The sequence below is a fragment of the Rhinolophus sinicus genome, linkage group LG06 (genome assembly GCF_036562045.2).
Source record: "Rhinolophus sinicus isolate RSC01 linkage group LG06, ASM3656204v1, whole genome shotgun sequence".
NCBI lineage: Eukaryota > Metazoa > Chordata > Mammalia > Chiroptera > Rhinolophidae > Rhinolophus > Rhinolophus sinicus.
The window spans coordinates 3,756,565-3,782,617 of NC_133756.1; the positions used below are offsets into that span (position 1 = coordinate 3,756,565).

The 26,053-nt window shown below is 57.7% G+C and overlaps 1 protein-coding gene across 22 annotated transcripts in view; it reads right to left on the reverse strand.

Moving 5' to 3' along the window:
* Nucleotides 1–26,053, reverse strand: part of CAMTA1 (calmodulin binding transcription activator 1) — an 813,322-nt gene that overhangs the window by 59,695 nt on the left and 727,574 nt on the right. For 20 of the 22 annotated variants that reach the window (XM_074334131.1, XM_074334135.1, XM_074334133.1 and 17 more), the window contains 3 exons: nt 23,739–25,582; nt 18,589–18,715; nt 14,658–14,792 (listed from right to left, as the gene is read on the reverse strand). In XM_074334131.1, coding sequence (XP_074190232.1) covers nt 14,658–14,792; nt 18,589–18,715; nt 23,739–25,582 — 2,106 coding nt within the window. Of the gene's footprint in view, nt 1–14,657; nt 14,793–18,588; nt 18,716–23,738; nt 25,583–26,053 lie in introns of those variants that run through there. The other 2 variants (XM_074334149.1, XM_074334148.1) reach the window with 1 other exon arrangement.

Here is a 26,053-nt window from a genome sequence, read left to right on the forward strand (position 1 = left end):
TTTAAGGATTGCGTTGAGTTGTTAGCATCTTAGAAGATGGCCAAATGCTGCATCTAAGCGTTCCCATCTCTTACAGGTGAATTGTTGAACAGAAATGCTATTTGCCCAGGGCCCCATCCTAGCTCGGAGATCCCGCCTGTACCCAGCGGCTCACCATTTGCAAAGTCAGCTCCATTCCCATGGGTGTTGGGGGAAGGAAGAGGAGCACTGTTGGAGGAGGGGTCACTCATTCGGGGGCTTCCTCCAGCCTCCCAGCCCCCCCGTACCAGAAAGGGAGAGGGGGAGAGAGGGCAGAGAGGGGAGGAGGCCAAATGGAGCTGCTTGTAACCCTGCAGCAGCAAATGGAGCCATCAGAAAACACTTTAGTGAAGAAAGAACACTGCTGGAGCCTGGAGTGCCGTTGGCAGGACAGAGATGGGATGCAGGTTGGTTTATAGAGCGTCACGGGCTGTGGCACAGGTGAGTAGTTTAAAGACGTAATTGAAATCCTATGTCAGAATAATCCGAGGTGCCTAGAATTTCTCATTTAATTTCACGTTTAGGTGGACGGATTTGTAATCTAGTTAATTTCACATCTCCCCCCAGGAAATCTTGAGCTTTGCACAATATTCTCTACAGAAGACAAAGTATTCACAAACCATTTTTCATAATAAAATGTGCTTTCCAGTCCCAAAGAATTGCCGAGGACAACATGAGATCTGTGTAGGGGCAACACTTTAAAAACAACAGCAACAACAACAACAAAAACCACGTCAGACACTCACTGTTTCCTCTCTCCACAAGGACAGAAAAAGAAAATAATTGGCCTGCTGGGGTGAGGAGTAGGGGAGTCGGGGGGCAGGGGATGGGGAGGTACGTCTGTGCAATGAAGAATTTAACCTTGCCCAGGGAGGTCCGGACTCGTCCTCGGCTTCTGGGGTGCAAGGGGGGGGGGTGATCTCTAAGCCCTTGGAATGTCATGCCCATTAGGAGTGTCTTTTCTTGCCTGGGGGCCTTGGGTTACTGGCTAATCTAACAACATGATTTAAGGGAGGGCCTGGCCACATGAGAGAGTTGTAGGGTGGGGGCTGGCCACACAAGAAGGACCAATGACGTGACTTAGGGTGGGGGTTTTGGTCACAAGGTATCAGCCACATCTGGAGAGGCTGGAGACAGAGCAGCTAGGTGGGCAATCCCTCTGCTTACACGATGGAGCCCCTATAAGGACTCTGGACACCGAGGCTCAGGTGGGCTGTCCTGGCTGGCAATACTCCATCAGCATCATCACACATGCTGTCCACGGGGAGAAGACAATGCAAGCTGGGGCCTTGGTGCCCTCGTGGACTCTGTCCTACGCTCGTCTTCCCTTGGCTGGTTTCACCCTGTATCCTTTGGATGTAATAAACTAACTGTGAGTACAACAGCTTTCATGGGCTCTGAGTCCTCTTAGTGAGTTCTCGAACCTGAGCGTGGGTCGTGCTCCCTCGAGCTTTGCAGCTGGCTAGCATGTTCTTTCTGCACACAACGCGCACGCCTACGAACAAAGAGTGTAGTCTTCATACAGGATCAGCCCGTCTAGTGCATTTTCTTCCTGACGGGGACACAGAGGGATCCACCTGTCCCTCTCAGGTGCTCCCGTGACACTTGGAACCTGCCTCTGTGGAGCACTCATCCACCAGTTGTATTGCCTGGTTTGCCTTGTGTCCTGGGCCCTGAGCTCCCAGAGGTAGGACATGCCCCGTTAACACGTAAAGCAGGTCCAGCAGAGTGGCCCTCGGGTAGCTGGGGCTCAGCAGGTACAGTGACCGATGGGCTGCCTTCTACCAAGGCTGTTTCTTCCATCATGGTTTACGACCTGCTTAGAGAGTGAGGTGCCTACCTAAGGATGACAACCTAAGGTCATAGGTGCCAAAGGAGGTGGGTATTGTGAGGTTTTGACAGGCCATTAACGTGAAACACTTGGCATGGGGCCTGGCTGGGTGGCTGTCACTGTCATACCAGTGAGTTTTGGTGCAGTGGGACTCCATGGGGATGGGTGTGAATAGGCAGGTTCCACAGCTCCTGACTCTGCTATTCATTCATTCATTCATTCATTCATTCATTCATTCACCAGGCTAAGGTAAGAATGGGCCAGATGATGAGGGCATTACAGAGGGTCAGAGCAGACCCTCCTCCAGGCCCCAGGACTATGACACACCCTGCGGTGACTTGCCAAGAACCTGGCCGGGAAGTCCTAGGTCAGAGCAGCTCAGCTAAGAAATCTGCTTTTCCCCTTCTTGTTCCGGCTCCAGTGAGCTGAGGGCACAATTCTCCATCATCCGCAGGTGGCCCCTTAAGAGTTCTGAAGTCACATTTAATAAAGGAGCTTCGTTAGGGCCAAGCTCCTGCATTCTTGTCTTGGGTTATTTGCCTAAAGCTTGTCCTGGGACAGGGAGACCAGAAGGGGGGCGATGGTGCCTGGTCAGTTCAGGGCACCTCCCCAGCCTGGTTCTGACATGGGGACGCTGCAGCCTTTTAAAGCGAGGCCAGTTGGCAGTGGGACAATGGCCACAAAAAGCACTGGCTGTCCATCCATCCATGCCTCGAAGAAACAGTTACTAAGCACCTGCTGTGTTCCTGGCCTCTGGGCACAGTGATAACTAAGAGAAAAGTCCGTGGCCTCAGGACTCAGCTGTAGTCTCACCTTTGTCAGTTTCATCCACACACCTTACCCATTTCATCCAATGCCACGTCCACGCAGACATGTCACAGACTCCTTTCTCCTGCCCATAGGCTTCTCTGAGCTCTGGAGCCTACATTCATTCATTTGCTATTGACTTTTCACATGGATGTCCCAAAGGTCCTGCAGACTCCACCCCAGTCATGACTGGCCGTCTCCAGGGGGAATGACATGAAGGGCGTGCCCCGTATCTAAGCCACCTACAACCTACTGATGCCACTTCCTAAACATCTCTTGACTGTCCCCTTCTCTCCAGAACCCCCAAGTCTAACATCATCTCTAGCCAGGAGGATTAACGGGTCTACCCTTACCCGCTCTGGCCCTCCGTCCATCCGTTCTCCATGCAGCAGCCAAGAGCACTTCTTGAAATGCAAACCTGGGCATGTCACGACCTCTCAAGCCCTCATTCCCTCCCCTCTCCTTAGAGACAGAGCCTGGCCTGTACCCGAGCGCCCCTCCAGCCTGTCTCGTCCGATCCCCGCCTCCCTGTCCACCTCACCAGCCTTCACGTGCCCCCGTGTGTTCATGAGGTTCCCTCCACCACAGAACTCTCTGCGTATGCTGCGCTCTCTGGAAAATTCCTGCCTCCCCTTTCATGGAGTTAACTTCTGCTCCTCCTTCAGATCTCAGCTTAAGGGTCATTTCCTTAAGAAATCCCCCCAGACTTCCCTGAGGAGTTGTCCCTCCCTCTGTTTACTACAAGCTCCCCAAATGCTTGTATGTGCAAAGGTGTGGCGGTCAGCTCTGATTTTTCCTCCAGTAGCTGGTACGCTGGGTGAGAGCAAGAACCTCACCTGCTTTTGTTCATTTGTTTTGATCCCAGCACTGAGCCCAGTGCCTGGCACCTCATGGGGACTCCATTACCGGTTAGCGAATAAATGATCACAAAGAGAAAAGTGCTCATGGAGGAATTTACAAAGTGTGACAGTGGAGCCAAATAAAAACAAGGCATCCTGCATGCGGAGGAGCAGGACAAGGTGGGAAGTCAGCTCTACAGCAACGGGGCCTTAGAGTGGAAATTTTCCATCAAGCAGGAATTCTCTAAACTGACCACAGGGAAAAGATCCGAGGGACCAGAAGGAACAGCACGTGTGACGGCTCAGGTAGGAAACATGGTAAGTGTGGGAAGACCTGAGCATTTAGCACAGTGGAGGGAGAGCATTCGCAGGGGGAGACAGAGGGCTGACGATGAGAGACAGGCTGACGTCAGCTTGTAAAGGGTTTGTGTTCTGTGTGGGGCAGTTAGACTTCATCCTGACCTTCCCAAGGAACAGATGACCACGCGCCTCCCATCAGCCCTGTGCGTCCCTGTCTAACAGCTTACTACACAGGGTTATGGGTGGCGGGGTTCTTGCCTGTGTCTCCCAGTGGCCAGCACCTAGCACAGAGCCTGGCACACAGTAGGTGCTCTGTCAATCCTTTCTGCATGCATCAGTAATCTAGAGCATGGATGGGAAGGAAAAGAATTGAGACCCCAGGCCAGACATGAGACAGTGAAGGTCTGATAGGAAAATGGCAGAGGGAAGCGGGAGGAGGAAGCCCTGTAGGTTTTGAAGGTTCTAAGCTCGCAAACTGGGGAAGGTCAGGGGGAAGGGAGCAGCAAGGGGCACTTCTAGACGTGGAAGTCAGGACATATGCAGTACAAGTGTGGAAGGGAGCAGAGGCCTGGCGGAAGACTCATCATACGGAGGTCACCGGCAGGAGGACAGGGTCAGGACACCTGGGTGTGACTCCCTTATCACCTGCTTGCTGTGGTGTCTGAGTGTCTTCATCTGTAGAATGGGGGGCCGCGTAGGCTGTGGGGGAGTTTGAGTGAGTCCATACCCAGAAACGCCCTTCCATGTGTCTCAAAACCAATGAATGCAGCTTGGTGCCACTGAAGTGACCCAAGACGTCACCAGCTCTTCTAAATGTGGGACCCCCAGAATGGGCTGAGATCCGGGGCAGAGTTCCCTGTTCACGTCCCAGCACATTGCAGATTTGGGCAGAGAAAGGACCGTCCTTTCCTCATGCGCTGTCAGAACTGGTTCCTCTGCACGAGGGACCTGGAGCATGCGGGAGGGTGGGGGGTGTCGGGTGGCTGTTCCCTCTCTGTTGGTGTGAATGCTCACTCAGCCGGGACACCTGAAGCAAACACTGACCAGCTAAGAAGCCACCACCCACCACATGGCCAGGGCGTCGGGCAGGCTCGTCCACCGTTGTGTCCTGGCTTCTGGCTTCCGGCTTGAGTGTTGCTGGTTCTGACTGTGTGATGGAGAACGGGGAGGGCGGGGGAGGGAGGAGAGCACGCTGAAGTACGAGTGCTGATTCGGCAATCGCTTGGAGCAAGTCACGTCTCTTCTTGGGGCGCAGATTCCTTCCAGAAGGATGAGGAGGTTGGACTATGAGACAACTGCGTTTCCTTCAAGTTCAAACTCCCGAAGATTCTGAGTTTGTTTCTGGTGTGTCGACTATTTTTACTCTGCCACTGATTCCTTATAACGTCTTCTGTTATTATTAAATATGGGACATCTGACACATACGTGTCTGTCCCTTTTTGTCTCAGACAAAGAGCTCTGAATTCACAAGTGGAAAGCGTCAGCAGGTTGCTGCAGTGGAGGAGGCTGGTCTTCAGCCTATCAGACTATTTTGAATGTCCTGTTGTCACAGAGGCAGGGGGTACAAGGTCGCTGGGCTGCTTGGAAGGGATGAGAAACGTGGGTATTTTTAGGAGGTTTAAAAGGAGAGGCCTCGCTCTTGGCCCCAGCCAGAGGCTGTGTTGCCTTCTCAGTCCTGCATGGAGCTGGATCGGGCAGGACGTGTCTCCTCTGACACGACGCTGGCACCTCCAGGACCCCACTGTGTCCTGGAGGCCGTGCCAGCTCCCACTCTGCCCCGGCCTCTTTTCCTTGCTGATGCTGTTCTGAGTCTCGCAGTCTCAGGACCACTGCTCCCCACCGCCGGACAAGCAGATGGGCATCTCCGCTCTTCTCCAGGGAGGCAGATTCTGGAGCCAGATCCTAGGAAGGGCTACGGAGGCCCACGAAATGCGGGCCTGGGCTGGCAGCATCCTCACCCCTGCTGGTCTCTCTGGGGTCTCAGTTTTGCCAGGAGGCTTTCTTCGAGGCTAGTGCCTTCTGGAGCACAGCTGCCCTGTGTCCAAATGACGTGGCACAATAATGGAAGTCCAACGTAATTGACTTAAGCCAGGGTGTAACTGCCCGAGCAGGCCTGCTAGATGGTCTTCCTGCCCACCCTCAGGATTCCTGCACCCACACAACCAGACGGGGTAGAGAGCCATCTCCAGGGGGTCTGACATCCACACACCATTTGGGGGTGAATCACAGTTTGCTCCTGCTTTGGGGCTTGTCCCTGGGATTCAGAGCGGGTGCAGGGTGGGCCCTGGAGCCCGGGGACAGGGGAGCTGTCATCCTGGGGCCCGCAGACCCATCATAGGGTTTGCTGGTCCAACACCACTAGGTGAGGCAGGACAAGTAGGGCCTGGGTCCTTTCCTCTCGCTGCACGAGGGGGCCGGAAGTGGTGGAGCACAGGGTCTCCTGGGCCAGGTGAGTCCGACAGGCTCCTGGTCCCTCCTGTCCTGCCCCAGCCAGGGCAAGGCCATGGCTCTGAGCTCACAGGCAGGCTGGGCACCATCTTATCTGGACTTTCCAGCCACTTCTCTGGGTTCTTCAAATTCGTATTGCCTTTAGGTCTTCCTGCAGTGGGTCTACTGGACCTCGAATGGGCTTCCCCACGTCCCGCCTGTGATGAGACATGGCTGCCACATCCTTTTTCGTGAAAGGCCCTCTTCTCAGCCTCGCCGGGATCACATCCTCCCCGTCTTCCTCCTGTCTCACCGGCTACTTCTCCTCAGCCTCTCTGCCAGCTCCTTTTCTGCTTGACATCCAGATATTGGGGAGCCCATGGCAGACCCTACCCCTCTCCTCTCCTTTATCCACACTCTTTCACGGAACCATCGCATGTGGACCCATGCCTTTACATTCCATCTACGAGCTGACGACTCCCAAATTTTATTTGCATTTGGGACCTCTCCTTGGCCTGTAGACTTTCAAACCCGACTGTACACTTGGCAACTCTAACAAGGCTGCCACTCTTAACATGGCCAAAAGCAAACTGGAGATTCTTCCAAACTCACTTCTTCTTCAGAACCCTTCATCTCAGGAAATGGTCCACTGTCCCCCCAAGCAGCTCAAGCCCCGCCTCTAGGCACAACCCCTCTTCTGTTCTCATCCTCCATGTTCAGATCACCAGCAGGACCCTTGACTCTACCTCCAAGCATCCCTACACTGTCTCTTGGGACTTGTCATTACCAGTCCCTTGGAGCCCCATCAGCTCTCACCTGCACTGGAGCCAGGGTGTCCCGGGAGACCCCTGTGAGAGGAGACACAATTCATTCTCCACACAGCAGCTGGGGGTCTTGAAAACCTAAACCTGAGAAGTTGACTTACCTGCTTGGAAGCCTGCCACGGCCCCACTGTCAGCAGGGTAAAACCCCAGTTCCCTGCCTCGGGTGACAGGGCCCACATGGCCCCTTCTCTTTCACTGCCTTCCCTTACTGGGCTCAGCCATGGTGGGCTCGTCAGTTCCTCCAACACTCCAGGCCCCTTCTCTCCCTGGGGACTTTGTTCTCGTTATTCCCTCTGCTGGAATGTTCTTCCCATGATCTTAGGGTGGCTGGCTCCTTCCTGTCCTATGGCCTTCCTGTGGGGGCCTCTTCTGACCCTCCAACCTAAGCTAGCCTCCCTGCCATCTTCTATTGGGCCACCCATTTTTAGTGTCCTGGTATTTTCCGTGGTGATTTGTCATTGTTGCCCACTAGAATAGAAACCACAAGATTAAAGGTCCAGGAGCTGAGTGCAGTACCTGGAGCACCCTGGGTGCTCAGTACATGTTTACTGGACCTTCTGGAAGGAGGAAGAGTAGAGGCCCTATGACTGGTTAGGAGGTGCAGGATGATTTGGGCTGAATTAAGGTGGTGGCAGAGGGGGTGGGGAGAAGTGAGAGAATTAGGGAAAGGAAGCCACTGGGAAGGTGACGGGATGTGGGTGAGGGAGCAAGGGGGAGGTCTCAGGAATGATGCTGGGTTTTCTGGGTGGAGCTGTCCACTGAGGCAGGGAATATTGTAGGAGATGTAGGGTTGGAGGGGAGGGGCAACTACAGAACAGCTGTGAGTCCCATCTCGGACATGTCGACTTGCCTGAGAGAAATCTGGGCACAGATGTCCTAGGGGAGTAAGACAGGTGGCTCTGGATCTGAGAAGACGCATGAAGGAGGGGATATCAGTGTATCTTTACCTTTACAGGTGGTAAAGGGAGTCCGGGGCAGGGATACACCCTCAGGGAGAATGGGCAGAGGGAGGAGTGGCCCAGGAGGGAGCTCCCACGGCCTGATTGGTCCTCATTTGACTTGAGGACTCTCAGCACCTATGACCGCATTGGTCACCCCCTTTCCCTTGTGAAACCCTCTAACTGTAGGCTCTGTGACTCCACCCTCTCCTGTATCCCTCTGACTCCCAGGACTGCTGCTTCTCAGTCTCCATCACCGGCTCCTTCTGGAATGTTCTATTAACATCCATGAGCCACCTCTCTCCTAGGCCACTCTCTTCTCCCTCTATCTCAGAATGTGACCTTATTTGGAAACACGGTCTTTGTAATGAATTACACTTAAGAGGGTTCATACTGGATTGGGTGTAGGCCCTAATCCAAAGAGAAACTAGTGACACAGAGACATACACAGAGGAAAGAGGCATATGATGATGGAGGCAGAGACTGGAATTATATTGCCAACAGCCAAGGAAGGCCAAGGACTGCCAGCAGCTACGGGGGCCAGAAGGAGCAAGAAGGGGCCTCCCCTAGAGCCTTCCAAAACAGTGTGGCCCTGATGCACCGTGATTTTGGACTTTGAGCCTCTAGAACTGTGAGAATACATTTCAAGTTTGTGGTCATTTGTTATGGTGGCCCTCGGAAACTAATGCCACAATCAAGGACACATTGGTCGCTACTGACCACCAGAGGGTAAGAGCCACCCACCTCATGCCTCTGAATGAGCCTGACCCTCAGATAGCCAGGGGAGGGGGGCGATCCTGCAAGAGCAGCCATGTCTGCCTGAGCTCTGGGGTCCCCCCACGGAGTCTGCTCTGCTTCTTGCCTCAACAGCCAGGATGACGACGCAGAGGCTGCCTCCTCAGCCCCCGCAGGTGCTGGATCTCCTCCTCAGTGCTGTTTCACTGCAGGGCACCATTTGTCACTGCTACGAGGAGGCGGGTGAGGCCCAGTCCCAAGGTGACCCACTCCCTGCCACACAGAGGAGCTCCAAACAGATCCATTTGGCGTGGTGGCCCCAGCAGCAAACAGCAGGAGATTGCTGTCCCAGGGGGTCCCCTGGCTAAGGAGAGCTAAGGACAGACACCATTCAAACTGTAATGATGTGGGTCCCACAGAGAACGGACTCCCTATGAGGAAGCCTGTGCTTTGCACAAGGCACGGGCTGGGTGGGCTTCAGCTCCGAGAGGAAGCGAGTCCTGCACAAAGCTTCAAGTCCCACGTGTAAGACCGAGTCGCACCAGCTTCTTCCCCTGCCATCTTGTCTCTGAGGTCACTACTGTGCCAAGGAGTACCCAGAAGACCCATGAGGTAGCCAGCCTCGGTGTGTCCCAGACTCCTCCCCAGCTGAATGCAGTGCCCCCTTCTTCCTTACAGGGAAGACCCCCCATGTCAGCACTTTTTACACTTTTCCCCCAAAGTGCTCCCAGGGGCAGGAGAGGGAGGGTTCTTGGCATTGACTGAGGATATAATTCAAGGCGGCTCTCCAAAGTCAAGACAATTCACTGATACTGTGTCTTATCTTAAAAACTTATGAATTTTGTATTCTACTCCATAAAATAAACTGCATATGTTTTAGTAAAACGGTGACATTTTAAAATATTTACAACCGAATTACTTAACCTTTGCTCTCCCCTTGCATCACCGGTAAAAGCGATGCCCTCAGAGTTTGCTCCTGTTTTCTGCCCACCTCTGTGCACATTCTCACACGTGGACAGTTCCGCATCACACAGACGGCCCAGAGAGGGTGACTAGAATGTGGGCTGGAGGGTCTGCAGGCGGGAGGGAGCCAGGCCAGGGGACCAGCTCTGATGAGGTACGCTTATCAGGAAGCCCTGGAGGGTCACCATGGGAGGGGGAAAGCATCCAGAGTCTTCCTGGGGGCAGGGTCACAGCTGGAATGGCCTCTCCCTGCTGCCACTGGGCTGCACCTGTGGTCTCTAAGTCACTGTGTGGTTTCCCATTCCTGGTGGATGGAGGCTGCTATCAGAAACCAGCCTGCAGGGAGGGGCCGGCAGGACCACGGCCATATGCCAGCGACAGGCAGCTTGGAGGTGGAGGGGCGGGCAGAGCTGGGGACCAGCCCAGTTATGTGTCTTCCATCTGTTAGTACACAGGCTTTGGTCAGATAAGCAGGGAGGCCAAACCCTGCTTTTCCTTCTCCTCAGCTCCTCAGAAGGGGGCAAGCCTCTCAGTACTTCTACACACCGAACCCGGAGCCAGGCAGCTCCTGAGGTTAGCTGAGCAGATCCCCTCCTCTGCTCCTGGTGAGCTGGAGGGGCAGGCTGCCTGGGGTATCCGCCTGCCCTGAGGCTTACGCAGGAAGCAGGAACCTGAGGTATGAGCACCAGACCCTGCTCTCCCCTCTGCCTGAGGTGACAAGGTCCTTCCCAGACCCCGAGGGTCAGCAGGAGGCCAGCCCAGGTGGCCAGCTGGCCGAACCCAAAAGCTGCATCCAAGCCTCAGCCCAGTCCTCTTACACAGGCAGGAGGCTCAGCGGCCTTAGAAGCAATTGAAAACAGAGTCTAGTACAAGCAGCTTAATGGGGTCTCGAGAACGGGGCCAGGGGACCCTGCGTTTTCTGAACCTGGCCCTGGGCTAAAATCAGACAGCTGCAGGAGAAAGAACAGGGCACACAAAGTTCCACTCACCTTCCCTTCCAGGGACAGGGGCCACTTAAGGTGCCCTCAGCCAGAGGTGGGCCTGCCCCCCACCATCCAGAGCCGCAGTGGGTCCTCCCGGGGTTACTGCCTTTGCAGATGCAGGCACAGGCCAGGTCATCTACAGACGGCACGTCCTCCTTGCGCTCAGCACAGCCCTGGCTGTCTATTTGCACAGCACCCACAGCAGGCAGAAGTGACACTTCCCAGATCCCTCCTCAAACCGAGTCCAGGGTAAACCCTGCTGCCTGACTGCCTCTAGCCTGCAAGAGGTCCCCACTGCACCCCCAAATGCATTCTGGCCTGCTCCAGACCATCCTGGAGTCCTGGTGCAAATGGCCTGGGGTCAGGCCTGGGGAAATGTGTTCTGCATCTGGACCTTTGGGGGAAGAAACAGAGAAAACAGGAGTTCCTGGAGTCTCGCTGCCCCCTCTCCCTGGGTACTTCTTCCTGCCCCTTTTAGCCTGCTCAGTTTTGAGGTCTGAGCGAAGGGTCATTTCTTCTATGAAGCCTTCCTGACTGACCCCTGGGTCTTTTCGTGTGTCCCTCGGGTACTCATTCATTCACTCACTCACTCACGCATACACTCACTCACTGTTGTCACCACATGCCAGCCTGTGCTAGGCAGAAAGGGCCTGTGCCCCCTAGAGCTCACAGTGCGGGGCATGGGAAGGGAGGGGAAGCGCTGCAGCTCGTGGGACCCAGAGGGCTGAGCTCCCCAAGGTCGGCCCGGACCCTGCCAGAGGCCTGCAGCAGCGCCCCCTGCAATCCCCCCCTAACCTTTCCTCTTCCCCCGCCCTCCCCCCCTTCTCCTCCTCCCATTTCCAGGCTCAGTCTCGGTCTGGATGGCTGGGCCTAGCTGAGATTTTGGGGATGTGGTGACCCAGGGCCAATGCCCCCACGGAGCCGGCTGCTCAGACAAAGGCTGTTCCCCGAGACAGGCTGCGTCATGGTTGCTGTGCACGCCACCGGATTCAGTGCGCTCCGCGCCTTCCACCCAGCCCTTAGTCTGGCAAACAAAGCCAATTTTAAAAATCAAATGAAGGAAGAAATTCTCTTCCCAAAACATTTCTCCACCTCTGGGGGTGGGGGAGGGGCTCAAAGAGCGCCCCTAGGATCGAGAGCAGAGTGACCGATGGAGAAAACCAGAACCGCTCACAGCCGGCGTCAGCCGCCGGGACAAGAGCGCACGCACGGCTCTGCACGTCACTGCTTATCCCCGGGGCTGCGGAAGGCAGGCCCTTCCAGCGCGGGGCGGTGCCGCAGTCCCGGCGGGCGGGCGCGGGCGCAGCTGCCAGCGGGTCCGACTGCGAAGGCTCCTGCATTGCAGCTGCGCCTGGTGGGCGTGCGTGCATGCGTGTGTGCATGCGTGTGCGTGTGCGTGTGTGTGTGTGTGTGTGTGTGTGTGTGTGTGTGCACGCCTCCTCCTGGCCGCAGCGCCCCAGTTTGCTCGGCGCTGCAGTCCCTCGCCCCCACCCCTTTCCACCACCGCTCCCTCCGCTCGCCGTGGCACGCGCATCTCCACCTCCCAGCCGCTCTAATGGAAAATTTGCCCAGCAACCGTGGGGGCGGGAGGAGTTGAGGAAAGGCGCCGCAGAGCTGGGAGGGGAGAGGAGAGGAAGGCTTCTGACAGCAGGGCCACTGCAGCACCCTCCCCAGCGCAAAGTTCACTGCCAGGCCACCGGGTTGGCCAGAGGCGGAGGGACCTCCACCCTCGGGCTGTCCCAGCTGTCCCTTTTGTACCAGGCAGATTATGCCCCTGGTGCTGCGCTGCCGTTCTGCGCCGCCCTCCCCCCACTGTTATTATTTATGAGGCCGGTAAAAGTCTGGGAAATGATCCTTGGGTGGATAAGTCACTTGTATTCAATCAGGGGGAAAAGCATGAGATGGAGGTTTCACTCCTCTCCCCCTGCAGGGTGGGGTCTCACGGTTCCTCTGCTCTGACCAACCTTCCCCTCCCATCACTTAAAGGACACCTGCCCAAGACCAAAGGGAAAGGGAAGCACCCGTTCCTTCAGGGGCCAAATGGCTCTCTGGAGGACAGTGGTCCTGCTGTGTCCCCTCCCTGACTCCTGCCACTTCTCCTGTGTATTCTGCCAGGGGCTGGGGGAGGCTGACCAGAGGACAAAGCTCCAAGTCCCCAAGGAGGGGGCTGTGGGAGCAGGTGTCCAGCTGGGCAGCAGGCCCACTGCCCAAGGGGTCTGGCACGGCTGAGGGCTCTGGGCTATGTTGTCATGAAGCAGTGAAGGTGGCCACCCTTCCCCATGGTCTCCATCACAGCACCTTCCCCTGCTGGCAGCCTCCTGGTACAGCTTGCTCTCCGGGCTTCCAGGGGGCCACTGATGTTGCCTGTACTCCAACGAACTGCCTGGCTGAGAACTGGCTCTCTGAAGGGCTCTATCTCCCAGGCAGGTCCTACACTGGTCCCCACATCCTTCAGTCCACCCTGGTGAGGTGACCTGGTCACTCAGGGACAGCCAGGGCTCTGCAGAGTCCCCGCTGTGTTTCCCATTTGTTCTGCAAAACTGAAACCGGATTTCCTGACGGGGAGCCCCTGGTCTCCCTGCCCTTCTCTGTTACATCCTGCAGGTCATCCTCACAGCTCTGGCTGGCTCCAGCCTTGGCCAGAGTCACTGCCAAGGCCAGCCTGGTGCTCCCAGGCAGCCACTGCCAGGGTGCAGATGCCTGCTGACCCAAAGCCACCTCTGGGAACTCACAAGGTTCAGTGGCCAGGGCAGCTGCCAGGCACCCTGTCACTGCTGGAGCTGGAGCTGGGGCTGGGCTGGGGCTGGGCCGAGCTTTGCACACGGGGTGGCCCACGAAAGCTGCTCAGGGCATGCAGCCAAGCCCAGAAACCCTTCACCAGCTAGGGGAGTCCAAGAGGCAGGAAGGCAAAGGGTGCTGTGGGTAGAGGGTACTTAGGAACTGACCCCTGCAGAGAGCCCAAGGTCAGCTTAGCCAAGACCCAATCCCTCAGGCTGGTGAGGTCTCCAGTGAGGCACCCACAGACTGGCACCTCTGTAGGCTGCCCTGGTACTGAGGTTGTACGCAGCCCTCCCTTCCACTCTGTTCCGGTGCTGAGAACAGACCATCCGCTCAGCCCCCCAGACCAACTCTGGGGCTTCTCCTGGGCACGTCCAGGCCCAGAAGGCAGCCTCTGACCTTCGCGTCCCCGCCCATCTTTGGCAGCTTGTCTGTGCAGAGCCTCTGCTGCCCCAGGGGGAGCAGCCAACACTCACCAACCCCATGGAAAGGCCAAGGCCAGCAGCGCACGGAGCCCTGTCCTTGGCCAGCTGGTCCTGCCTCCTCCCTTGGAGGCTATTCAGGCTCCCTAGCCCTTCCCCCTCAGCCATGATCATAATCCTGGGCTTATTTCAGATGCTTTATGGGGCAGAGGCTACAGTGAAACCAGCCTAGAAGCAGGGGGTGACAAGTTTTTGAGGGCTTCCACGAGAAGGTTTGGTTCTTTATCCCCAAGAGGCAGATACAGTCCACACACAACCTTTTGGTCCAGGCCTTGGAACCTGCCAGAAGTCCGGCCTGAGCTGCCTCCCCCAGCTTCCCTCATTCCTTCTGTCTCTGAGAGGCTTGGGGCTTGGTGATGGCTGCCAGGACCTTCAAGGGCACCCTGGAAACAGCCCTGGGGGGCAGCAGAGGATGTTTGCACTCTGCTGCTTGGGGCCAGTTGAGAGAAGGGCCTCTTAGCAACTCGGGGGCTTGTCTGGCCACGCAGGCGCCCTGGCAGGAGTGTCAGCTGCTGGCCCAAACCCCATACTTCATTCTGTCCCAGGAAGACCCTGAGATTAAGAACAGGGACCCAGTCAGTCCTCCTGTGGCGGAGACTCGCGCCCCTCCCTGCCTGCTCTGATCAGGAACAAAGAACCCCGGATGCTCCCTCCTTTTTCACACTTTGGGCACGAGGTCCCCAAGTGTCCCTCTCCCAGAGTCTGGCAAGGTGACCCGAATGCTGCTCTTACCGTCCAGTGACAGCCAGTCATGCTGGGAGGAAGGGAGCGTGGGCAGGGCCCGAGCTTTGTACTCAAACACCACTGAGTTGGAGATGATCTGGTTGTTGAAGGCAACTTGTAGGGTCACAAGACCAGTGTCATGGGCTGAAAGCAAAAGAAAGCGAGGTCAGTCCGGGGATGGGCACCCTGCAGCCTGGTGCACCAACCGAGGGCCCATCCCAGTGCCTGTCACTGGGCACTCCCAGCCCGTGCGTGCTCATTCCTCCAGGCCCAAAGGTAGTACTGCGCATGGGGACCTTCTCTGGACCCCGACACCGCCGGGCGTCCTGTGATCGCTCCACACCGCGTATTGAAATTGCCTCTTTGCTCCTCTGCTCTATGGTGAGGGCAGGGACCGGGAGCTCAGTGCAGATTTGCTGAATGAATGAATGAATGAATGAATGAATGAATGAATGCATGAATGAATGAATGAATGCATGGTCTCCCACCTCGCCCCACGGCTGGCTGATTTCTCCCCCGTCCCACTCATCCTAGGGGGGTTCACGGACAGCATCCGCTTCAGACTCCTTCGTGCTTATTTCTGTTTCACCTTTTCCTATGAGCTTGTCCTGACTCACTTAGCACAGCCTTCCATGTATTTTTAGAAGTTCTTCTGCCTCCCTGATGAGAGCAAGGGCTGTGCCTGCTACTTTGGGCCCCCTGGTGCCAAGTCGGGGTGCTGGCATGAAGCTTGGGCCTCCCTCCAATGCCCGGACAGTAAGCTTTGGGAAGGCAGGCCCGAGAGGGACTCACTAGCTGCTCTGGCCCCCACACAGGCTCGGGGAAGACCGTGTTGGTTGAATGAACGAATGGGATGGTCTCACTGTCAGCAAGAGGGAAGCCTGGCCGTGACGGAGACCTACTTTAGTTTTGGGGTTAGGTCGCCTTGGGGGCTGTGGCCCACAGAGACGGACCGAGGGCCCCTGGTGGACATCAGGGCTCTGTCCTGCTTTTCTGGAACAGCAGCTACCAGTGCCCAGGGCATCCCAGGACTGATTTCCAGGGAGGACGCACACGAGGATTGTGTTACTGTTTAGGCTCTTGCTGTTTAGAAGCTCACAGACGCGAGCGAGGAAGCTGTCCAAGTCAGCTGCTCCCCAGGGCAGAGTAAAGCTCCGTTTCCCTCTGAGGACGTCTCAGGTAGACCTCACTTCCCATGGGAAAACCAGCTCGCTGGCCTGTGGCCTCTATGGACCCCAGGTGTCTGTTTTATGCCATCATCCCTGGAGCAGGTCTTCGGGAAGTCACAGCCCAAGCGTGACCAGTGGGCTTTTTCTCCTGTGCTTTCCACCCTTATGTGGCCCCTCAGTTCCAGACCACAAGCTGACCCAACTGGCTTCATGGTGGGTACAGGTCCCACAGGACCTCCTGTGGCACCTCCCTGGGCAGGGATCTCCAGCCAAGTCCAGACGTTCAGAGCTCTGACAGCATCCCAGGCAGATCTCCAAGTGTGTGGTCACTCACCTGCCCTGGAGACGCTCCATTCCAGGCACCTACCCAGTACCTAGCAAGCTATTTGATGAATGGAGAAATGAATGAATGAATGCATGCATGCATGCATCCAGAGCTGCCTTACAGAGTGACCTGTCTCTATTTGGGCCTCAAAACAGAGATGTCCCAGGGGACCCCCCTCTGTGTGGTCAGCTACAGGACAGAACAGTGCTCTAGGAACACAGCCCCAGCTCTCAGTCTGCCTTGAGGCTGTGGCTTCTCGTCCCTCGTCCCTTGGTCTGAGATGCAATCTGTTAGAAGAGCCTGGATGACGGTGGCCTGGGCAGTCTGCCTGCCAGCTCCAGGGACCCAGACATGTTCTGGGACCTGGAGAGCTGCCTGCTGAGACCTGAATATCCCTAACACCCTCTCCCCACCCTCACCCTCACCCCCACATCCCTGGGCAAGAAAGAGTGCAGGCCTCACTCGTGGAGTGCCCTCATGAATTGGGCATGCGAGCCAGGTGATCTGAGATTGGGGCCCGTCCCTCGTTTTGTGCTCTCACCCATCTGGCAGGGTTCATGTTCTCTTTCAACCATTTCAGGGCAACCATTAAAAGTTGTAGACACTGAGGCCCAAGAACTGGCTGATCTGGGCTGGACTGCAGCGTACTGACCCAGCCCCCAGGATTTGCCAGGTCTGGCCTGGGACATCATCCAGAGGGCACACAAAGGCCAGTCTTTTTTTTTTGAGGGTCAGATAACTTAGGACGGGCAAGGTCTGGGTTCTCAGCCAGGCAAGAACCAGGTATAGGAAGTGGCATCTATTTATAGGACAGGCAAGTCCTGTTCCAGCAGCAGGTGATAAGTGGACATGCCGCCCTTTCCCCCTTCCGGGCCAGCATGGCTGGGGGGTGGGGGGCTGCATTAGTCGCACATAGCCCCCGGCTGTGATAGGCTGACCCAGCCCAGCTGGCATCCAGGATGGCTGTGCTCCAGGCCCAGCAGGGCTGCCAGGAGTAAAGGGGGCTGAATGGGTCCTCTGGAGCCAGCCAGGCAGCCGGGAAGGGGGAGGGGGAGCGGGGATGGGCAGAGCCAGCAGGGGAGGCTGCCATGGGCATGAGCCCTGGCTCCCTGGGATGTTTGTGGTGAAGGAGATGCTGGGTTCAAGTGGGGCTGTGCGTGTGAGCCCAGCTCTAGAACATTCTGCTCTGGTGGGCTGCACGGGAGAATGGAGAGAGAAGGAAGAATGTTCCCTGTGAGCTCAGGAGCCCAGGCTGGGGGAATGATGAAGGGAGTCAGACAACTGGGGTGGCAGAAGGCTCCAAGGGGACTACCGCAGGCGGAACCTGGCACCTGGCACCAGCCAGCTCTGCTCCTGGGGACCCCTGCCCCCACTTCTCTTCCCCATCCCCAGCCCTCCACAGAGCAAGCTCTCTCTCCTTTGTAGGCCGCTGGCTTCAGATAACATGGGGTGGGGCCCGCCGCCCTTGCCAGCCCACCTCCCTGTCTGCCTCTCCGTTCATTGCCTGGGCAAACTGGGCGGGCCGTCCCTGGGGCTAATGGTGCGTGCAAGGGGCCAGCCAAGGGGTCTCCCTAGCACCAGCCCAGCGAACAGAAAGCGTGAGCTCTAGAAACAGATTCCTTCACAAACACGCTTTCTTTCCTGTGACGCACCAGGCACTTTGTGAGCCCTGGGGAGACTCTGCCTGTATGGAGCCGAGAGGCCACTGGGGAGGTAGCAATGGCCAGAGGTCAAGGACGACTTAAGCATATGATGATGAAACCATGGGGGCGGGGGAAGGATCAGAGCTACAGGGACAGGACACAGGGGCTCCTGCCCCTGAACCCAGAAGCAAATTCTGTGCACATGCGTTCTCCTGGGCGCTGGGGAGACGGCTTCATCAAATTCTCAAAGGTGTTTCTGCAAATTATTCTTAGTTTGATACCCCTGCCCCCGCCACCTGCCAGGCTGTCTCCATCCCTCTCTGACCTGCTTGCTCTGTGCCCCAGGGGCACCGCAGGGCCTGGGCTCTCGTTTTTGTGGCTTCTGGTTGGCTTGGGCGGTGGGAGGCCTGGGCAGGAGCAGAGAGGTCTGCCTTGCTGCACAGGTGGCCTCTAACCCCAGATGCAGCTCCTGTCGCCCCTCAACTCGCCCACCTCTCACCAGCTCAGGTGATCCTTCGGTCCGAGGGTGGTTGTTAGAGCTTCCTGCTGTGGCCAGTCTTGGGGGTGTGAACCTGGCTTATTGACTCTCTAAATCATCCCCTCGTCACTCAGACTCCCAGCCTAGTGAGCTGTGCCCCTATCTGACGTGGGTTCCATGAGCCAGAACAGGTGACATTATAATAGGCCATCTGGGCCCCGCTTCTCCACGGCTGAGGAAATCGAGGCCCAGTTCCACGCCACGACGTGCCCAGGGTCAGCCCAGGCCACTCCATCCAGTGCTCCCGGGCCCCAGGCTTTCTCACCTGGGCAGTAGCATCGCAGCACTCCGGGCTGAATCAAGGACGCAGGCACTGAGATCTGGTCGAACAGGCAGCTGTAGTTATTGCTGGCTTCTTGCCACGGGCCTGTGATGAGAACCTTCACTCCTCCCTGGAGGGAACAGACAGCAGACACAGTGTCAGCCAGAGGGGCAGCTGGGGACTCCGAAGCTTCACTGCTCAGATGGGGGTCTGCTCCTCCCCTATCACGTGCATGAACTTTGAGAACCACTGTTTCGGGATTGCAGTGGAAAGAGGGGCCCCCAGCCTTTCTGCCCTCACCCCTTGGGGATTCCCAGGTGATTATGGCCTTCCCCAGCTGGCATCCAGCACAGGGTGGGGGGGTGGGGGCACGTCCTCCTGCATGACTTTTGGTTCCAGGCAAAAGGCAGAACAGAGTTTTTGAAGCCTTTTCAGCCCCTGATGCGCCTGAGAACTGGGCAGGTGGAACCCCTGAAAGGAAGTGGAGGAGATGGAGAGGGCTTTCTCTGTCATGTGCTTATGGACGATTGAGGAAGCTTCGAGTTTTGAAAAGAGGCCTAACCACCCTAGTGTCACCGCAGGGACTGGTAGTTTTGGTGGCTAAATGAGAAGGGACCCAGGATTCTCAGCTTATGGTGGAGCGAGCCAGGGGAGGGGGCAAAGAAGGGAGAGATGGATGAAGAAGGTGATGAGAAAGATGGCAGACACAGAAGAATGGAGACGGAGGGGTGAACTGGAGGGGCTCAGAGATTGCCCTGGCTGGAGAGGGGCTTAGAGCTGGGGCTTGGGTAAAGGGTGGGTCTGAGCAACGGCTGCTGTCTCCGTGCTAGCCGTGAGGGCCCCCTCGCTGCACACGCACAGCATACCCCGGCATTGATGCGCAGGCAGCCTGGCTGGGGGGGAGGGGTGGGCTGGGAAAGGGGGATGCGGGAGGAGGGTTCCAATGACCTTGCTCAGCTCCTCCTCGAAGGACCCCAGAGGTACCAGGAGCAGGAGAGCACAGGAGAGGCTGGGCCACTCCCTGACCTCCTGCTGGAACCTGCCAGGGCATGCCACCGAGTGAGCCTGGTAGCTTATGTCCCAGTGTCCTGGTCAGTCCTGCTTTACGGCCACTGTCCCTGCCTAGTGGTTAATAGCACCGCCTTGCACTCCATCGTGTCCAAAGTGGACGATGAGTTGTAGGTACCAGACACCGCTCAGACAGCCCAGGGGAGGGCCCAGTTCCTGAGTGGGGGAGGCATGCCCTGGTGGTGCAGAGGGCGGGGGTGCTGGCCTCTCTGGCTCCCCTTTGGTGGGACCACCACCAGGCTCCATCCATCCACCTTTCTGACCAGGGGGCCAGGAGCTGCGCAGGACAGGGTGGAGAGCGCCACCTAGTGTTCGGGCTGGAGAAGGCTGAGATGCATGCGGACTGGAGGCTGGAAGTGGAGGGGGTGAGCCTTGGGTGAGTTGCGGGGGAGGCCCTCTTTCCCTCATCTCTCCAGGCCACTGGAGGCCATATCCCAGCTCTCCCACTGCTGCTCCATGCCAGCGAGATGCTCTCTTCCCCTCAGTCACCCATTCACCGGTGCCCTCTTAGCACTGGCCCACCCCTGCCCTAGAGGGACCCCTACCCTCCACATGGGCTTGTTCCCGAGGCTCCCACAATGTTCCTGGAAGCCAGACCTGGCCCAGGGGTGTTTAGAGGGTTGAGGTGGAGGTGGCTCCCCGTATAGCCCAGCCCAGGAGGGAGGGTTCTGCCACGGGAGGGGCTGTCCCAGGCTGGAAGGCTTTCCACCATGCTCTTGAATGGGCCTTCCTCTGGGCTGGGCTGGCTTTGGAGAAGTCATTTTACAGCCAGGCAACCAAAGTTTGGAGGACAGTGGAGAGAGCATAGGACCAGGAGCCAAAAGCAGGGGGCCTGGCCCTGCCCCTCAGTAGCCTGGTGTCCTCAGGCACATGGACCAGCCTCTCTGGGGGGCATTTGATTTCTAGGGGGTCTTCTGGCCTTAACATTCCTTGCTTCTGATATATGGCTCTGTAGGGAGATCTGACACTCTGTCTGAGTAGCCCACAGACTGGGGGTGGGGGCCTGCCCCATGGCCCAGGCAGAACCTGACTTTGGGAGGCCTGGGCGCACCAGAGGTCTGCTCAGGGCACAGTCCTCCCTGGATCCCGGGAAGTGGAAGAGCAGTGACTTCAAAAGGTCACAGACAGTTACCATGTGACAAAAAAAGGAAAGAAATAGCCCCAGTCAACAGCTGCTAGCACAAAGCCAGGGCTGCTGTGAGGAACAAAGAACTCCGAAATTACTGGAGAACAGCAGGACCTTCTCCATGGAAACCGCCACAGGATGGGCTGGGCATCCATCAGTTCAGGGGATGGTTTCTATGGCAACGTTCTCCTTGCTGTGCTGAATTGTGACGCAGGCACCTGAAGGCCCTCATTGCGGCCTCCTCTGCCTGGTGCAGCTGGAGTGTCTGTCAGTGGAGGGAGATGACGCAGATGCGTGTGGGGGAGGGGACTGAGCAAGAAATGCCATCTGAGGTCTCTGTGCCCTGGGAGTCCTTGAGATAAAGGACCCAGATTTCCTATGCACCTATGGCAGATCCTGGGGGCCAGGGGCACCTCCAGCGCACGCGCGCGTGCGTGTGTGTGTGTGTGTGTGTGTGTGTTGGTGACCAGCTGCAGCTGGAAGTGAAGAGGTGAACAGAGCACAGGAGAAGTGGGAGCAGCCTGTGGGAGGGGGAGACAGCAAGGTGGCCCTGGTCTTAGCATTCCTGCAAAATGGGTGCCTGGGCACTATTAAATTTTAGAGCTGGGTGGGGGCGCTGAGTGACTGTTGAGCTGACCCCGTATTTCCAGACCAGTGAGTGTCCCTGGGCCTGTGTCTCACAGCAGAGCCCTCCCTGAGTCTGACAGAACCTGGCTCCCACCGTGCTCCTGGCAGTCACCAAGCAGGCCTGTCGGTGGAGAGACGGAGAGGGCGAGCATGCCAGCTGTGAGGGGAGGGAAGGGTCAGGACAGGAGGTGCTGTCTCCTGCAGGGGAACCCAGGAGGGGGTGGCCCTACTGCAGGACTGGGGGCAGTGGCCCGGGTGGGAGAGGATGGTACTGAAGAAACCCCTGGGGCCTCTGCAGAAGTCTCACCAGATGGTCACATTGGCCCCAAAGGGCCCCGCTGGGTGACGTCTGTGCATTTTCCAAGTCAAATTGAATTTGAGCTGCTTTTGTTTCCCGGCAGCAGGCATCACCGAGGGCTTCTGGAAAACCAGGGCTGGATGCTCCCTCTGCCAGCCGCCTGGACCATCATCCCTTTCCCGTTCCCCTGCCGCCCTCGCGTGGTGAGCTGATGAACTGACTTTCTCCGAGGTATAACTTAGGGATCTGTGAGCTGGTACTCAGGACAGAACAGGGAGGGCCAGGCCTGCTAAGGGTCCATCGCCAGTGCCTGTGGGCCCAAGGAGGCCGGAGTGCAGGCCCAGACTGACCCAGAGACCTGCACACCCGCCCTCCAGCTCCCAAAGGACTCAGGCTCCAGGGACCCTCAAAGTGTCCGAGGACCAAATCTCCCCAGTCTTAGGACTGGGAGGGCTTGAGGCTACGCCTCTCAGCCATTTACAGGTAAGGAAACTGAGGCCCAGAGAGCCAGGTCTCTGGGTCTAAACACAACTCTGACTCCCAACGCTGACCTCACTGCACCCCAGTCCCAGGCTGTCCCCCCACCCCTGAATTGCTTTCTTACCCCATGGGGGCAAGTTGCTGGGTGGAGCTGACCTTTCACCCCAGGAAAACACGGTGGTCTCTAGGAGGATGCCACTGAGCTCAGGGTCGCTGAGGGGGTCACATTGAGCCACACCAAAAGGAAACTGCTCAGAATCTTCTGGAGTGCTGCTGGAGCACTTTACTCAGTCCTCACACACCCACCAAGGGGGAGACAGGAAAGGCAGATCCCTGCCCAAGGTCACGGGCTGGGAAGTGTGGAGCCAGGAGCTGAATCCAGACTGTCCGGCCCTGGCTCTACGCTCCTCGCCACACAGGGCAGCTGCCTCTGCACAGCCAAGGACTTGTGCAAACACACTGTGCACACAGCCTATGGGCACCTGCTGTCTAGACACCTGCCATACTCCCAGGATACTCCTGTCTGAATGCTGGGCCACTTGCTGGGCTGATGTGATGTCTGAGAGCTGGGGACATTCGTATGTATACAGATTTGATCTTAGCTTTGCCATAAAGGAAGGAGGCAGAGCAGGGCTGACCCTCCCGGTCAAGACGATGACACTGAGGCCCACTGTCTAGGGACGCCTCCAAGCTTGTACACGGTCCGCCAGTGAGTGGCCTCTTTCCACGGCCACGGAGGAGGACGTGGAAAGGAACACAGTGCCGTTCTGGGTCCCGAGCACCTGGCAGGCGGGCGGGGAGGAGTCAGGGAGCGTGACCCCATGTGCAACAGGAGAAGCTCAGGACACTCTGTCTCCTTCCTACACCATTCTGCGTCAGAGAACAAGCACAGGTTCCTTCCTTAAACACTTGTGCCACCGTGGCAAGCCTGGGTCCTCTTGCAGTCCTGGGCTCTGGAGCAGTGATTCTCAAGGTCAGATCTCAGCCCTCTGAACTGAGACAGCAGGTAAGGGGCACAGATGGGAGGTCCTGGGTCACATGACATGGCTTTGATTTCGCAGAGGCTGGATTTACCAAGAAATCTCAGGATGGCTACTCAGAAGCTGTACCCTCCCTCTCGATTTGATGGGAATTCGTTTTGTTTAGTGAAGCAAATCAAGCGCGATGGATATGAATGATCTATGGTGGCGATTTTCAAATGTTATTTCTTTCAGCAGTCTTAGGAGCCTCCCCCAACCCCGACCCACCAAAAGCAAGGCAAACATAGGTGGAATCTTAACATGTAAGCCAGGTGACAGCGGACAGCTCTGGTCAGAGCTGGGAGTGCCACCTGGCCTCTGAGGAGACCCTTGACTTTAAAGCTACTTGCTCGGGGAAGACCGAGAACCACTGCTCAGAGAGGTGGAGGTCTTTCAGGTGCCCTGGGGACAGAAGGAGGGGACAACTTGGTCAGTATGGTCCAGAGAGCCACAAATGAGCACTCCTTAGCTGCGCATGCGCATGGGCAGGTGATCAGGAGTGGCAGGTGGGGAGGTGATGGCAGTGGCCGCTTACCTCGGGGTAGGACCACTCCGGGGAGTAGTCGGTCACCATGAACACCCGTCCGCTCTGCTGCAGCATCCCCAGGGTGCCCTGGGCCGAGGCAGACACCACCTCGGCGACGTGCATGTAGGCCATGGTGCTGGCCCCGCCCTCCGCACCACTCAGCTGCAGCGCCCCCTGCTGGGGGCTGCAACAGGGGATGCACATCTCCGCCTGGGCAAAGGGGGCGCGCGCCCCATCTTCTGACTGCGAGAGCGCTGCGCTGTCCCCGGACACCAGCTGGTGGCCGTAGATGGTGCCACTGCCCCCTTCCACCGAGATGAAGTCATTGATCAGGTCGGAGAACTGGTTGCTGAAGGAGATGTCAAAGTGGTCCAGGCTGAGCTCCATGTTGGAGGCGTTGCCCAGGCCGGGCTGGGCCACAGGGTACAGTCCCTGCACCACGTTGCCAGGGAGGATGGGGACGCCGCCGGCGCTGCGGATCACCCCAGGGGTCTCGGGCTGCAGGTAGTGCTCCGAGCTACAGGCCTGCAGCTCCCCAGACTTGATCAGGCCCTCGCCCCCTTCGGCCACCTGCGACGTCTCCATGGTGACCTCCCCTTCCGCCGCCATGGCCTGGAAATTGGCTTGGAACTGCATGAGGTGGAGGGAGGACGTGGACTCTATCCGCGTCTCCACGTGGCCGCTGCAGGAGCTGGTTTGCGAAGAGGCCTCTGTCTTCACCGTGGGCATCACGAAGGTGCCCCCAGAGTCACTCAGGCTGCTGTGAGCGCTCTGCTCGATGGGGAGGGGCTTGCTGGCGTCCTGCAGAAAGAAGCTCGGGGAAGGGGTCTGGTGGACGTGGGGGCTGTGGCCCGTCTGGCTGAAGCTGGACGTGTAGTCCTTGTTGGAATCGATGGCACTGAAGTCCATCTGCTCCAGGGTGGTGCTGGGGCTCAGGCCGCCGCCGGAAGGCAGGAGGCCGGAGCCGGCGGTCAGGGTGAGGGAGCTGGAGGCCGCGGCCGCGGCGGAGGAGGAGTACGCTTCTTTGGCCATCTGCTGCTCGAAGGAGGTGTCCTCGGTCTTAATCTCCTTGGTGAGGACGGTGGTGAAGCTGAAGCCGCGCTCCACTGGCGGCGAGTGCCGGACGTTGGTACTGACCATCTCGGCTTTCAGGCCTCCGCCCCCGTACGTCTGGCCCTGCTTTGGGTTATTGAGGAAACAGTCGGGGTCAAAGTTCATGGTGGTTTCTGGAATCTTCCGGCCACCGTCGAGGGTGGTGGAGAGGACCAGCTCTTCGGACACGTTGGTGGGCAGCATGGACAGGCTTTCTGAGCTGCCCGTGGTGGGGAAGGCGAACTTGTGGCCGTCGGAGCTCACGGCCAGGACGAGGCCCTGAGAGGCATCGGGCGACAGGAGGTGGTGGTTGGGCCCGGCGGTGGGGGACATGGTGTACACAGCCTCGTTGGTGACCTCAGACATGAAGACCGTGGCGCTCTGGGACAAGCTCCCCATCACGGAGGCCACCGCCATGCTGGACACGCCTGTGACCACAGGGCTGTCCACCATGTCCGGGTCGCTGTTGAGCCCGCTGCTGATGGACACGGGGGAGCTCTGCGTGGTGTCGGGGACCTCCACCTGGTTGGTGGAGGAGACCTCGGTGCTGTTCTGGTGCAGCAGCACGGGCTTGGCCACCTTGCCGTTCCTCTTCTCGCGGCTGGAGCCCTTGCTGTGGCCATGCTCGTGCTTGCCCTCCGATACGTCATTGTGCTGCACCTCCGACTGGCCCCCGTAGCCCCCCGACCGCGGCTCCACCTTCGGCGAGATGATACGGTGTTTGGCACTGTTACACTTGTGGTGCACGCTGCTGCCTGCTCCTGCGATCAGAACACACGTGCACACGCACACGCACACGCACGCACGCACACGCACACAAAAAGAGAGTCAGAGCCGGGGCTGCATGGACCCTGTCTCTGGGCAGCTAGGGCCTGGCAAGCCCTACGCGGGAGCCCAGGCAGAACACTGACCCCCTGGGGCTGGTGTGTAATAGACACCAGGGTCTGGGGCCCACTGGCCCCCAGCCCTGGGGCTTTCACGTGCCCTATGTCACCATCCTCCAGACCAGGGGCCTTTTCCCTTGACTGGCTTTTCACACAGTAATACCAGGACACAGGAGGTACAGAAGGAGAAAGAAGTTGGAGAGATTGTCATCCTCCCGGAAAGCCCTTTCCACCTTCAGAGGCAGACACCATTCATTGGAAAGGCTCTTGCTGGCCAGGATGGCTCAGCCCTTGGGATGATGGCAGGGTCCGTCTCACCTTCCCTGATACTTTCCAGGCCTGTTCAGG